At 39.9% G+C, this 16,106-nt stretch overlaps 1 protein-coding gene across 1 annotated transcript in view; it reads left to right on the plus strand.

Annotated features, from left to right (window-relative positions):
- The window catches only part of LOC140493870 (low choriolytic enzyme-like), a 113,205-nt gene that overhangs the window by 64,438 nt on the left and 32,661 nt on the right, over nucleotides 1–16,106 (plus strand). Inside the window, exons 7-9 of the mRNA XM_072592863.1 lie at nucleotides 2,547–2,620; nucleotides 11,332–11,335; nucleotides 14,630–14,808. Coding sequence (XP_072448964.1) covers nucleotides 2,547–2,620; nucleotides 11,332–11,335; nucleotides 14,630–14,808 — 257 coding nt within the window. The remainder of the gene's footprint in view (nucleotides 1–2,546; nucleotides 2,621–11,331; nucleotides 11,336–14,629; nucleotides 14,809–16,106) is intronic.

A 16,106-nucleotide genomic window follows, 5' to 3' on the forward strand; every position in this document is an offset into this window, starting at 1 on the left:
AGTTTGTAGGCTTTGATTTTTGATTTCTGTTCACTGTGTCCTCCCTCACGAGCTCTTATTTCTATACCCAAATACCTTATTTAGATATTAAAGACCAGAGAGTGAAAAGGAGGAACTGATCACCTTCTTCCTGTTGCAACTAAACTCCAGTTATACTCTAATGATTCGTGGCAGCACTCCATTACAAACCAGGCATCACTGAAGGAGCCCTAATTCAAAGGCTTTTGCAATTGAATTCAACTGTTTATGTAATTAATTCACTTCTTGAGCACTTGTAAATTCCCATTTTAAAGAGACAATTAAGACCATAACACACAGGAGCAGAATTAGTCCATTCACCCCATTGAGTCTGCTCCACCTTTCGATCATGGCAAATAAGCTTCTCAATCCTATTCTCTGCCTTCTCTGTGTAATCCTGATTCCCTTAATAAACAAGAACTTATCTATCTCCATCATATGACTCCACAACTTGACCTCCACAGCCTACTGCAAGAGTTTGCTCCACAGATTCATTACCCTTTGGCTGAAGAAATTCCTCCTCATCTCAAAAATTAAAATGCTCCTAATCAAAAGAACAATTTTTAGTTAAATGCTAAGTTAAAGAACAGACTAGACTTTAGATTGAAATTAGTCCTTAAATGTAATTAATTTTTCCATAAAACATACACATTGAGTTTCTGTTTCACCAAACTCCAGATACATTCTAAAACAACAAAGCAGTGCTTCAATGCAGACCTAAATTTAACCAAGTTAAAAATCACACAACACTAGGTTATAGTCCAACAGGTTTAATTGGGTAAGGTAAAAACAATGACTGCAGATGCTGAAAACCAAATACTGGATTAGTGGTGCTGGAAGAGCACAGCAGTTCAGGCAGCATCCAATGAGCAGCGAAATTGATGTTTCGGGCAAAAGCCCTTCATCAGTAATAAAGGCAGTGAGCCTGAAGCGTGGAGAGATAAGCTAGAGGAGGGTGGGGTGGGGAGAAAGTAGCATAGAGTACAATGGGTGAGTGGGGGAGGAGATGAAGGTGATAGGTCAAGGAGGAGAGGGTGGAGTGGATAGGTGGAAAAGAAGATAGGCAGGTCGGACAAGTCCGGACAAGTCAAGGAGATAGTTACTGAGCTGGAAATTTGAAACTAGGATGAGGTGGGGGAAGGGGAAATGAGGAAGCTGTTGAAGTCCACATTGATGCCCTGGGGTTGAAGTGTTCCGAGGCGGAAGATGAGGCGTTCTTCCTCCAGGCGTCTGGTGGTGAGGGAGCGGCGGTGAAGGAGGCCCAGGACCTCCATGTCCTCGGCAGAGTGGGAGGGGGAGTTGAAATATTGGGCCACGGGGCGGTTTGGTTGATTGGTGCGGGTGTCTCGGAGATGTTCCCTAAAGTGCTCTGCTAGGAGGCGCCCAGTCTCCCCAATGTAGAGGAGACCACATCGGGAGCAACGGATACAATAAATGATATTAGTGGATGTGCAGGTGAAACTTTGATGGATGTGGAAGGCTCCTTTAGGGCCTTGGATAGAGGTGAGGGAGGAGGTGTGGGCACAGGTTTTACAGTTCCTGCGGTGGCAGGGGAAAGTGCCAGAATAGGATGGTGGGTCGTAGGGGGGTGTGGACCTGACCAGGTAGTCACGGAGGGAACGGTCTTTGCGGAAGGCGGAAAGGGGTGGGGAGGGAAATATATCCCTGGTGGTGGGGTCTTTTTGGAGGTGGCGGAAATGTCGGCGGATGATTTGGTTGATGCGAAGGTTTGTAGGGTGGAAGGTGAGCACCAGGGGCGTTCTGTCCTTGTTACGGTTGGAGGTGTGGGGTCTGAGGGTGGAGGTGCGGGATGTAGACGAGATGCGTTGGAAGGCATCTTTAACCACGTGGGAAGGGAAATTGCGGTCTCTAAAGAAGGAGGCCATCTGGTGTGTTCTATGGTGGAACTGGTCCTCCTGGGAGCAGATACGACGGAGGCGGAGAAATTGGGAATAAGGGATGGCATTTTTGCAAGAGATAGGGTGGGAAGAGGTGTAATCCAGGTAGCTATGGGAGTCGGTGGGTTTGTAAAAAATGTCAGTGTCAAGTCGGTCGTCACTAATGGAGATGGAGAGGCCCAGGAAGGGGAGCGAGGTGTCAGAGATAGTTCAGGTAAATTTAAAGGTCAGGGTGGAATGTGTTGGTGAAGTTGATGAATGAAACACTAGCTTTTGGAGTGCTGCTCCTTCATCAGGTGATAGTGGAGGACAGAATTGTAAGGCACTGAATTTATAGCAAGAATTTACAGTGTGATGTAACTGAAATTGTACATTGAAAAATACCTTGATTGTCTGTAGAGTTCTTTCATCTATTTGAATACGATGGTAGTTTCACTTCTTTCATGTGTAAATCACAAAACCTTTTTTTAAAAGTTGCATTCTCAGGTTAGCTGTAACAATTGATGTTCGCTAGACAATATGTTGACAGTGTTAGCTCCCTGTGTTATCTGTCTATGCCATGATGTTTAGATTGATTCTAATCTAAAATGTGAGATAACAGAATTATTCGACACTACGGATTTCTTACAGAAACTCAGCACCGGGAACATTTCTCGTCACAATGGATGTTTCAGCACTCTGCACCAGCATCCCTCACAATGATGGTATTGCTGCAACAGCCTCAGTACTCAGCACCAACAACTGCCAATCTCCAAACACCATCCTACAACTCATCTGCTTTATCCTCGATCACAACGTCTTCACCTTTGACAACCAGTTCTTCACCCAGACACATGGAACAGCCATGGGAGCCACATTTGCACCCCAATGTGCCAAAATCTTTATGCACAGGTTCGTATAAGACTTTTTCTCTACGCAGGATCTCCAACCAACATTATACACCAGGTGCATTGATGACATTTTCTTCCTCTGGACCCATGGCGAGGAGTTACTAATAAAACTACACAGTGACATCAACAAGTTTCATCCCACCATCAAATTCACCATTGACTACTCTCGACTATCTGTCTTATTCTTGGACACATGCATCTCCATCAAGGATGGACACCTCCGCACCACACTCTACCGCAAACCCACAGACAACCTCACAATGCCTCACTTCTCCAGCTTCCACCCAAAACATATTAAAACAGCCATTCCCTATGGACAAGCCCTACGCATACACTAGACCTGCTCAGATGAGGAGGAACGTAACAGGCACTTAGAAGTACTCAGGGATGCCCTCACAAGAACGAGGTACGATGCTCAAATCATCGGCCAGTTCCGACGTGCCACAGCAAGGAACCATAATGACCTCCTCAGGAGACAGACACGTGATGCAACCGACAGGGTACCCATCGTTGTTCAGTACTTCCCAGGAGCTGAAAAACTAAGCCATGTTCTTCGTGACTTGCAACACATTATCAATGAGGATGGGCACCTCGCCAAGACCTTCCCCACACCTCCTCTGCTTGCCTTTAAACAACCGCCAAACCTCAAACAAATCATTGTTTGTAGCAAACTGCCCGGCTCTCAGAACAACTCCATACAACGCTGTCACGGTAGGCGCTGCAAGACATGTCAGAGTGTGGACATAGATACCACCGTTACGCGTGAGGACACCTCCCACCTTGTACGTGGCAGGTACTCATGTGACTCAACCAATGTTGTCTATCTTATACGTTGCAGGCAAGGATGCCCTCAGGCATGGTACATTGGGCAAACTGAGGAAAGGCTACGACAATGGATGAATGGGGACCGCACAACAATCAACAGACAACAGTGTTCCCTCCAGTTGGGGAACACTTCAGTGGTCCAGGACATTTGACCTCAGACCTTCTGGTGACCATCCTCCAAGGCGTACTTCGGGACAGGCAGCAGTGAAAAGTGGCTGAGCAGAGGCTGATAGCTATATAGGGAGGACCTCAACCGGGACCTTGGGTTCATGTCACATTACAGGTGACCACCATTGCACTATATACACGCACACATACACACGGACACACATATACACAGACACTGACACGCACCCTTACTGACACACACGCTTACAGACACACACACTCCCACAGGCATCCTCTCAGAGACTTAGACCACTCTACACTCATGCACGCACATATACACTCTCTCTCTCACAGACACTCACAACCCCCTACCCTAGACATGCACACACACACTCCCACACTCTCACATGCACCCCCTCACAGACTTAAGACACTCTACACTCACTACACACACATATACCCTCTCTCTCACACTCCCAACCCAGACAGTCAGACACAAAGACCCACATACACACATGTTTTGTGGAGTGAATTTGTACTTGCTGAGTTACATTGTACTTTGCTCAAAAACTGCATGAATTCATGTAAAACTCTGTTATCTCACTTTTTAGATGAGAATCAATCTAAATATCATGGCATAGACAGATAACACAGTTCAAGGAAAACCCTAAAGCTTTCTATAGGTATATCAAGGGTAAAAGAATGATGAGAGTAAGATTAGGGCCCATCAAGGATAGCAGTGGGAAGTTGTGCATGGAGTCCAAGAAGATAGGGGAAGTGCTAAGTGAATATTTTCATCAGTATTCACATTGGAAAAGGACAATGTTATTGAGGAGAATACTGAGGTGCAGGCTACTAGACGAGATGGGATTGAGGTTCACAAGGAGGAGATGTTAGCAATTCTGGAAAGTGTGAAAATCAGTAAGTCCCCAGGGCCGGATAGGATTCATCCTTGGATTCTCTGGGAAGCCAGGGAGGAGATTGCAGAGTCTTTGAGATGGTGACCAAACAGGTGGATGAGGGTAAAGTGATTGATGTGTGTATATGGATTTCAGTAAGGCATTTGATAAGGTTCCCCATGGTAGGCTATTGCACAAAATACGGAGACATGGGATTGAGGGTGATTTAGCAGTTTGGATCAGAAATTGGCTAGCTAAGAAAGACAGTGTGGTAGTTAATGGGAAATGTTCATCCTGGAGTTCAGTTACTAGTGGTGTACCACAAGGATCTGTTTTGGGGCCACTGCTGTTGGTCATTTTTACCTGGATTAGGGCGTAGAAGGATGGGTTAGTAAATTTGCGGATAACACTAAGGATAGTGCTGAAGGATGTTGCAGGTTCTCAGAGGGACATCGATAACCTGCAGAGCTGGGCTAAGGCGGCAAATGGTGTTTAATGCAGAAAAGTGTGAGGTGATTCACTTCGGAAGGAGCAACAGGAATAAATAGTACTGGGCTAATGATAAGATTCTTGATAGTGTCGATGAGCAGAGAGATCTTGGTGTCCATGTACGTAGATCCCTGAAAGTTACCATCTAAGTTCATAGGGTTGTTCAGAAGGCATGCAGTGTGTCAGCTTTTATTGGTAGAGGGATTGAGGTTTGGAGCCACGAAGCCATGCTGCAGCTGTACAAAACTCTGATGTGGCTAAACTTGGAGTATTGCATATAGTTCTGGTCACCACATTATAAGAAGGATGTGAAAGCTTTGGAAAGGGTTCAGAGGAGATTTACTTGGATGTTACCTGGTCTTATGAGGAAAGGCTGAGAGACTTGAGCCTGTTTCATTACAGCAAAGAAGGTTGAGAGATGACTTAATTGAGACATAAGATATTATGAAGATGTAGAAGTGTACTGCACCTTTAAGAAAGTTAAAAGCTCCCAGAACTACCCGACAGCACCAAGTGTTCTGAACAAGATACAATGTACCAGCAGCTAGTATAGTGATTGCCAGGCGACAAAAAACAAATTTAAATTGGGCCAATCAGTTTAAATTATACCTCCCCCAAAAAGCCAGACTCCAATCAAGTTTGAATTTAGTGTATTGACAATATTAAAAGCCAATGATTCAGTCCAGTGTTTTGGGGTCTAAGACCGGGAAAACTTGAACAGTTGAGGGAGAATTGCCAAGCCACCAATATCTGCAGACTGCCCAGAAAATTAGCTGTCTTAAAAGTACTTTTGTTTCTCAAACATCTGTAAAAGAGAAATCCTAAGAAGAAGAAAATCTACAGGGGAAGATACAAAAGGAAGATTTCTCAGCTGCCTGGTTTTGAAATTTGAATTTTGGTAAACTTTAATCGGGGGTTTTATCAGACTAGTATTATAGAAAAGAAAGTAAAAGATAGGTTAGAGGAAGGAGTTGTAAATAGTTGTTGGTTAATTATTCTCTGTTGTACTTTAAGAAATAAAGTTGTAAATATTTACTTTAAATCATTCTTAGCCTCTTGAATTTTCACAGATTAATCCACGGGATAAATTTTTTCTATGTTGCTGGTTTAAAATTAACAGAGAGGGTTTACCCTATGTCATAACAATAAGATAATCAGAGGATTAGATACAGTGGACAGTGAGAGCCTTTTTCCTCAGATGGTGATGGCTTGCACGAGGGGACATAACTTTAGATTGAGGGGTGATAGATATAGACAGATGTCAGAGATAGTTTCTTTAGTCAAACAGTAGTAGGGGCGTGGAATGCACTGCCTGTAACAGCAGTAGACTTGCCAACTTTAAGGGCATTTAAATGGTCATTGGATAAACGTATGGATGAAAATGGAATAGTGTAGGATAGATAGGCTTCAGATTTCCACAGGTTGGCACAACATTGAGAGCCCACACTGCACTGTAATGTTCTATGTTCTATTGTGTCTGCACCAGCTAGGACACATCATAGGACAAGGCCAGGTGATGCAAAGAACAGTAAAAATAGAGGCTCTGTTAGAACTTCTTGTTCCTAAAACTTAATGGAAAATCAATAATTCTTTTGGTGTATGTAGGTTCCATCAGAAATTTGTACCTAACTTCAGCACGATTGCTATACTTTTAATAGATTTGTTCTGATGACAAGTAAAGTTTGTATGGTCAGCAGAGTGCCCAAGAGTCTTTGAGAAGTTGATGGCAAGTCTATACATGTATTCAGTTTTGGCTGCCAAAATCTTTAAAAATGACAATGAATGCTAATGAATTGAGGGTAGATATTGTCTCACTGTAAAAAGTTGACTTAGAAATAAAGAAACTGGTGGGATACCTTTCTAAGAAATTAAATCAATATCCAAAGAAGCACTATGCAATTGTAAAGGAGAAATTGAGATTATTGTTGGCTCTTCAACATTTTGAAATCCAAGCCTGACAAATTGCAAAGAAATAATAATATATTTTGACGATAATCTGTCAGCTTTTGTTGAAAAATTTAAACCTCAAATGCAAGATTGTTTAGATAAAGCTTAGTGATTCATGTTGAAGCAATATCATCCTCAGGAAAAAGATGAGAAAGACCAAGAGTGTCAGGTAGTAAAGTATGGCAGAGACAGTAGGAAGGTAGGAGAAATAGTTCACAAAGCCAACCTCCTTTAATTCAATTTGCCAGGACTGAAATGCTGGAATGATGATAATGTATATTTGAATTTAAGGGAAGGACAATGAAAAGATTTTGTACAGTAACCTAAGAAATTCAAAGAAGTCTATAGATTAGACAGACATAATTTGGGTATTAGGAAATTAGTACTGATCAAATAACATCCTTATCAGAAAAACAAGGTTAATTCAAGTTAAACAATCACCAGATTGAACATAATAAAAGCAGTGGTGCTCACCAATAGTATTAGTTCCTAAATTGGACGTGTTCCTAAATTGAACTACACCCTGCATAGATTCCAGAAAAATGAATGTGATAATGAAAACAGCTTAAAACCCAGTTCCTCAGTTAAAAGATTGTATTGATAAGCTTTGCAATACTTCAGTTCTTCCTTAGATTGATCTATTGAAAGGGGTACTGGCAAGTATCACTAATATAAAAAGCTAAGGAGTCATCAGCTTTGGTCACACCAAATGGTTTATATCAATGTCGATGTATCATGCCATTTGGTTTTAAATGCCCCAACTACTTTACAAAGACTTATAAATCAAGTCACACTAAAGTGCCAAGCTGTGTAGTTTTAGGACAGTGTTGTAATACATAGTAATACTTGAGAAGCACATCTAAAATAATTAGGAGATTTGTTTAAACAACTCATTAATTGCCTTGGTAAGTAATCTTAGTATCATAGAATCATAGAGTACAGGAGAGGCCTTTCATCCCATCAAATCCACACTGACACAGACGATTCTAAATCTAGATTCGACCCTTGACTTCCAGTATTTGACTCATAGCTTTGAATGTTATGGCATTTCAAGTGTTCATCCAAAATTTTTTATTTAAATAGTGAGATTTCCCACCTCAACTACTCTTCCAGGAAGTGAATTCCAGATTCTACCATTCTCTGGGTGAAAAATGTTTTCCTCAAATTGCAAACTTCTTCTCTAATAGTGTATTTTGTTATGAAAACAGTCATCAGAGTACCATGTCCAACATGCGAAGAAACACAAATATTCACTGAACATAATCTGCTCGTTTTTGTCATGTAATTTAAGATCTAAAATGCAAGGTTATTAAGTAAGAACTTACTGATTCATCTATTCAGTGTAAAAGTTGTTCTCATTGCTAGAAAGAAGACATAGCTGACACATTATGAAGAAGGCAATTAAAGAAAATATTTTTAAAATTGGAAAATAAATGATAATGATAAATAAATGTTTAAATCTTGCATAAAAAGTAATGGGGTGACTGACTGTAATGTTTTGTGTTGTATATCTGTTATTTCTTGATCTTGAAATGCACTTAGGAACAGTGTTTCATTTTCAAAAAGAGTATGTGTGATACCACTTATTTTTAGATTAGATTAGGTTCCTTACAGTGTGGAAACAGGCCCTTCAGCCCAACCAGTCCACACCGACCCTCTGAAGAGTAACCCACCCAGACCCATTTCCGTCTGACTAATGCAATTTAGCATGGCCAATTCACCTGACCAGCACATCTTTAGACTGTGGGAAGAAACCAGAGCACCCGGAGGAAACCCACGTAGACAGGGGGAGAATGTACAAACTCTACACAGACAGTCACCCGAGGCTGGAATCGAACCTGGGATCCTGGTGCTGTGAGGCAGCAGTGCTGCCCTAATACTTTATTTTTGGACCATAAACTGAAATGAAAGTTTGACTGCAGTCACTGACAAAAAGGAAAATGTTACAACGTGAAAAACAAGTTTTGCATTTGTTGAGCTGTGCTAACTTATAAATTAGAAACCCTTTTTACTGTTTTTCAGTCTTTTATTGTTGTAGTTGTATTGTGCCAGTAAACAGAATTATATTTAGTATTACTGAAGAATATAGGTGTGATTTTATTTTGTTCTGGGTATTAGTCAGCCAAACCAGACATTTTGATGGTTTCGTTGGTATTCTTCCACACTTGTGCATTTTGCGAAGTTTTATGGAACAGTGGACATATTTAGTGGGACACTATTCCAAATACCTGTGGATTATCCAAATCGCTAAAGAAAGTTTCAAACAACCAACCATCTGTTTGTGGTACCATTTCAATTTCCGATGATAAGCTTTGTCTAGCCATCTTTCAGGCCAGTTCAGGTGAAGGAAAAAATCCCAGAACCTCATCCTATCTCTGCTCGCTTAATCTCATGTGATCTTTCTGACATTATCGGAGAACCTGCTACCTCAACTCCAGCCAAATCAATCCCTCTGAGTGGGACAACTCCATCTACTATTAAACTAAGGACAATCCCAAAAGCTACCTTTCCAACCCTCCCAGTTACCTTTAAGCTTCTCTCTAGGTGTACCAAACGCAAAGATATGGGTAACAATAGGTTCACTTGCATTATGTGAGATTTTCCAAGGAGTGGCAATCTCTCAGACGCCCCAGAATCCAATTTTCTTGAGGAAAAATTCTGTCTTAATAGAATTACAAGTTACCCATATCCTGTGAACAGAAAAATGTGTTCATGGCTTTCCATCTAAGCCCTGAGATGGGTTATGGACAGCTGATTATCTGAAATGGGACTGTTTATCTTGATAGCCGTGTTTCTTGTATGTGGGTTAGTCATGTGATTCCTCACAATGCTGATCCCAAATGCCTTTTAAATTTACAATTTTAAAATGGCAGTTAGTTAAGGACTTAACACTTCAGACAACATCTGCTAACAATATCAAAATCCCTAACTCTAGATTACTAACTCTGGCCTGTGAAAAACTATCAATAGCCTTATACATTTCAGCATATTTCTCAGAAAAAACACATGAAGAGGTTTAAAGAGAGGAACTGTCTCCAACATCTGAACTGCAGAGTACTGATCCAACACCCCCAAAAAGGAGTTCCAGACTGTTAACTGCAGCTTTGGATTTTTGGACTCCATCTTAAAAGGATGGAGATTAATAAAATGTTATTCCTTGATCAGTTTGTACTTGCATTATTGCTAACTGAAAAATCTCTTTATTCTTTTTAATGCAGTGCCTCCTTGTATGATTGTGAGTTTGCCTGTGTGGTAACATTTCTGCCCAACTGCATCTAGGAGTTTATGAAATAAACTTTAGTATTGGTTTAAATTTACAGCAGACTTTATTGCAGACTTTATAAAGTCAGTGTCCACATAAAGAAGGAGTGGTGAGACATGCCATCATTGTTTAAACATGGAGAAAATTAAACTAGAATCTGCTTACAGACAGATGGTGAAACTCGGGTAAGAATAGGATGAGATTTGTTCTAGAACCCCAATCTGTTACACTTAGATTGATATTAAGCTTAAATAGCTTTAACTTTAAGATACAGCAGTTTCCTGGATAAAAATGTGATATAACATTATACAAGAATTGAGCCTCCTAATGCAGAATGATCAGTTCCTTTCAGAATAAAAAGAAGTTCTTTTTCTTTTGACATTTTCCTCATTGGCCGTTTCTTGTGATCTAATAATCATTTTAAGATATGTTTTATGCTTTTCTTTTCAATTTCATGGCTGAAATGCACAGTTTGCTGTATTTTACCCTTACTTCATCTTCCACATGCAATTGTCTTAAATTTAAATATTGTTTTAAACCCTGTGAAAGTACACCGTATTTTCAGTTGTGGTCTGTAGCAATAACAAGTTCATGATATCTGCTAATTCACTTTGTTTTGTTTTGTCCAAAGTTAAATTTTTGTATCAATTCTGTTTCTATACAAACAATCCATTTCTAAATAGACTATCGATCCCAAATTAGTCTGTTAGTACTTTAAGCTCATTTGACTGTGCACAGATGATCCTTTATTCAGCATTGTGAGTTTTGGCAGTCCAGAATTTCAAGACAAGTTTTTCTTTACTCATCTTTCAGTTCCAAGGCATGTGTTACCCTGAGCCTCTTCACTGCAAAGACTTCATTTTGCCTCAAAAGCAGGTATCAAAAGTTCAAATAAAAACAAATACAAAATCTGTTACATACTATAATATTTCTTTAACAGTTCTTCTTCATAATTGCTCTCACATGACTTTTTATAAAATATTCTTTCATGGCAGACGGGTACTACTGTCTAGGCCCAAATGTTTTGCACATCCCAAATTGTCCTTGTGAAGTAAGCGGCCTTCCTGCACTGCTGCACTCTTTAGATCTAGACGTTGATGTACAGGAAACAAATTCAAAATTTTCAGATAATAATAATATTGAAAATACTGTAAACTAAGAGGAGAATAATGTAGAACTACAAACATGAGCACATTGATGAAATAGGTGGCAGATGTTGTGTCCAGTGACATGTGAGATGATGCATTTTTGTAGGAAGAATATTGTAGGAGACATAGTATTAAGTGAATGGGGTACAAAAGCAACGAAACGTGTGTATATGTGCATAAATCATTAAAGGTGGCAGGAATGAATGTGCTTTATTAATAGGAGCATGGATTACAAGGGAAAGAGGTTATATTTGTTTTCTTCATTCTTTCATAGGCTGTGGGTGTTGCTGGCAAGGCCAGTAATTGCAACCCATCCTAAATTGCCCTTGAACTGAGTAGTTTGCTAGGCCACTTTGCTTTAGGACTGGAATCATGTGTTGGACAGAACAGGTAAGGATACCACCTTACCTTCACTACAGCACACCAGTGAACCAAATGGATTTTTTCGATAACAGAAGATAACTGTTATGGTCAATATTACTGAGATTAGCTTTAGATTTCAGATTTGTAATTTAATTTAAATTCCACTAGCTGCAGCTGCAACAAACATGATGAATTGAATAGCTTCCAACTGCAAAAAATAATACTGTAAGCAGTAAAACAATCCACAGTATACATTTTGAAGAATCCTTTTGTCAGCATTATTTGTGCTGTAGAAACAAATATTCTGTGAGGCTGTTTGAAAATGCTGGTTTCATGCAATTCTGTTCAGAAATAGCAATGGGATTGGTTTCAAGACTTCCAACAAGTTACTCAGGACAGTTCAAGGGTCACTGAGGATGAGTTTAAAAGTTACAGGCAGTGGAGAAATAATGATTTTTTTATGAAAGAAAGATAGAAGTAGACTTCATGTTGGGTAGTGCTGCTTCTAGCAGGAATACAACTGACCTATATGAGTTCTGGTTTGGGGACTCAGTAGAAGTAAAGTGCTGTTGGATATCTCTGTTCAATTTGAACTGAAGTAGAAGATCTAGTAAATAATAGGTAGCTGATTATTGCAGTCAGACTCGGGGAAAGTCCTAAAAGCTGCAGGGAGTCTAATGAAGCCTCTGCTACAAAGTGTTCAGTACAAAAGTAAGTGGGAGTTGAAATGTTCACAAGTAGTATCTACTTGATGTAACCCAGCAAGTTAGAGCTGAGAAAAAAATAGTAGAAGAGAAGAGCAGTTTTATAATCTTTTAATAATATTACCTTTAGCTAACTGGGAACCAGGAAAATTTGATGTCACTAAGGTAATGAACTCTATGTAAACAGATGTGGAGTCTCTAGCTTAAAGCTGCAAAGGGTTAAGCAATATTGTTTGGGGGAAAATGTTGTAGATGCCATTGTAATAAACAATGACCATTGAATAACTTATTACAAAACAGTTTTAAGGTGTCAAATTGTCTCACATATTGTAAATTACTTGAGGTGCAGTGACCATGTTAGAGATGCAATCATCTCTCTATGATGACAATCAGTGAAAAACAAATTCATCTTTGCTTTTCAAACATTCTCCCATAGTGACTCCATTTTGAGGCTAGAAAATTATTGTGACCCCTTCAGTTGAAACTGTGAAAGTGGGCTAGTTGGTGTGAGGTTGGAGTGTTGCTGTGAGATCTAGAGTATTGTTGCTACAATCCTGCCAAAGTTCCATGGTGGATATTTCTGACCCAGAACTCCTCAATCTTAAAGTTTAAGCTTGAATGTCCAGTTGAGGAAGCCTTTGTGTTCAGGCTTATGGTTTTGTGCAAATGTGTACCAGCTTTATCTTTAAGTATTTATTTCTAATAGGAATTTGTTGTCTTATGATAATTTAAGTTCAATGGTGTCTAGGAAACTAATGCTTCCCTTGAGTCTTGTGGCTTAATTTAGAGAGGTGATGATAATTGTTGAGCATTTTGATGAAATCTTGTAATTCTGCTTCTGTGTGAGTCCAAGTACCCTGTTAATCAACAAACGTACTGAAGGTGAAATTAAAAATGCATGCATCACCTCATAAAGGAGTTAGTAAGAACGAAAGAAGCCTCTAAGACCAAAACTTAGTTCCCAAATATCAAAAGTAGATGTTCAGGAAATCTCAAGAGGACCCCTTGAAACACCGGCTCCTAGTAAAATGTACAATTTTGGGTTCCATATTATAGAAAAGATGTTGATCTAATAGAAAGGGCAGAACGTAGATTCACAAAATTGCTACCTGATCTCAAGGAATACCAAATTTGTTAAATTCACTTCTTCATTTATACTGCAGCCTAGTGACGGAAAACTGGCTTATATTAACATTTTCTTTTAGTTTTAACCAATGGGCGGCACGGTGGCACAGTGGTTAGCACTGCTGCCTCACAGTGCCAGAGACCTGGGTTCAATTCCTGCCTCAGGCTGTGTGGAATTTGCACATTCTCCCCATGTCTGTGTGGGTACCCTCTGGGTGCTTTGGTTTCCTCCCATAGTCCAAAGATGTGCAGGTTAGGTGAATTGGCCATGCTAAATTGCCCGTAGTGTTAGTTAAGGGGTAAATGTAGGGGTATGGGTGGTTTGTGCTTCGGCGGGTCGGTGTGGACTTGTTGGGCCGAATGGCCTGTTTCCACACTGTAATGTAATGTAATCTAATCTAATCTAAACATGAAGTGTAATGCATGATGCCAAGTCGTTTCATATCATAATCATATCATCATGTCATGATCCTTCTTCCATACATATTTAAGCAATCATTTTTCAGTAGGATGTCACGAAGTGTATGTGAACAAGTATAGATGAATGCTACCGGTCACACCGCCACCATTTAAAAGTGATTGAAGCAAAGAGGGAAATATGATTAAAGTGGCAGTAGCAAAGTAACAATGGGATACATCATAGTTAAACATGATTTTAATATCCATAAAAATACATCTTCAGGCTGAATGGCTGCTAGTTAAGAACAGAAACAGTTTTTATTTCTCATCCATTCAGGGATTGCAAAGATGTTTGCTGTGGCCAACAAAAGTTCAAGCTGAGATCAGATGACTAATTATAAATTGGACAATATGCTAGAAATCTGGCTTTTATGATTCCACTTAATTATATGCATTTATCAAATCTCCTATTGTGTATTTTGTCCAATTTTGGTATTGTTTAAATTTTTGGCTTACAAAAGTCAATTTATGTTTTTAATTCCCTTCTTACTCAGGTGTTTTGCAGTGATAGGATACAGAGGACGTCGACAGAAAATGTCATTGCAAATACCACAGTGTTTGCATTTTGGTGTGATAGCACATGAATTCCTACATGCAATTGGCTTCCACCATGAGCACTGTAGGAGTGATCGTAACAAATATGTCAAGATCTTTATGCATAACGTTGTACATGGTAAGAATACCTAGTTTGGTTCTTGAGAGTTTATATATGCCTAGTTAACTTTACCATAACATACATTATTTTAACTGTTCTTTACTCAGAGAAAGTTAAAACTGGTTATTACTGTAATAATGTTTGGGGGAGGTGGTTAGTTCAGTTGGCTGATTGATTAGTTTGTGATACAGAGTGATGCAAACTGTGCAGGTTCAGTTTCTATACTGAAGTTACCACTTCTCTGTCTTGCAAATCGTCTGAGATGTAGTGACTATCAGGCTAAACTCACCATCAGGCATCTCTGTTCATGGGAGTGCAGAATATGCACATACTGTTACAATCTGTTTTAGGTAATTTTTAAAATAGGTAGTCTTATTTGCTAATTGGCTGTTTTATTTGCACAGTGAATAAATTAAATATATATGTTAGGTACATATTTATATATTTAGTCACAAGCACAGAAAAAGCACCCTTTCTGACTACTCAGACATTGAAGCAGTTCTTGTCAATATGTAATAGGTCCTGGACAATATTTAGGAGAAAGTGAGGACTGCAGATGCTGGAGATCAGAGCTGAAACTGTGTTGCTGGAAAAGCGCAGCAGGTCAGTTAGCATCCAAGGAGCAGGAGAATCGACATTTCAGGCATGAGCCCTTCTTCAGGAATGAGGAAAGTGTGTCAAGCAGGCTAAGATAAAAGGTAGGGAGGAGGGACTTGGGGGAGGGGCGTTGGAAATGGTGACCTCTCCGCCCCCACCCCCACTTCGGCTTATCACCCTCACCTTAACCTCCTTCCACCTATCGCATTTCCAACGCCCCCCTCCCAAGTCCCTCCTCTCTACCTTTTATCTTATCCTGTTTGGCACACTTTCCTCATTCCTGAAGAAGGGCTTATGCCCGAAACGCGATTCTCCTGCTCCTTGGATGCTGCCTGACCTGCTGCACTTTTCCAGTAACACATTTTCAGCTCTGGACAATATTTAGGCTTGGCCTGAAAATGTATATCCGTGCCACACAAGTGCCAGAAGTTGACCATTACCAACAAAAAAGAATCCAAGCATTTTCCCTTTATATTCGATGCATAACAATCACTGAAACCCCAACTAGAAACATCCTGAGGGTTTACCATTGACAAAATAATATGCTGGACTAGCTGTATAAATACTGTGGCTCTAAGAGCCAGTCAGACAATGGAAACATTACAGTGAGTATGTCACGTCCTGATTCCCTAAAACCTTGACACTATCTACAATGAACAGATCAGATGTTGTATAATAGAATTTGAATATGCATATGAGGATGGTTTAATTGATGTTAT

The sequence above is a fragment of the Chiloscyllium punctatum genome, chromosome 22 (genome assembly GCF_047496795.1).
Source record: "Chiloscyllium punctatum isolate Juve2018m chromosome 22, sChiPun1.3, whole genome shotgun sequence".
NCBI classification, from domain to species: Eukaryota; Metazoa; Chordata; class Chondrichthyes; order Orectolobiformes; family Hemiscylliidae; genus Chiloscyllium; species Chiloscyllium punctatum.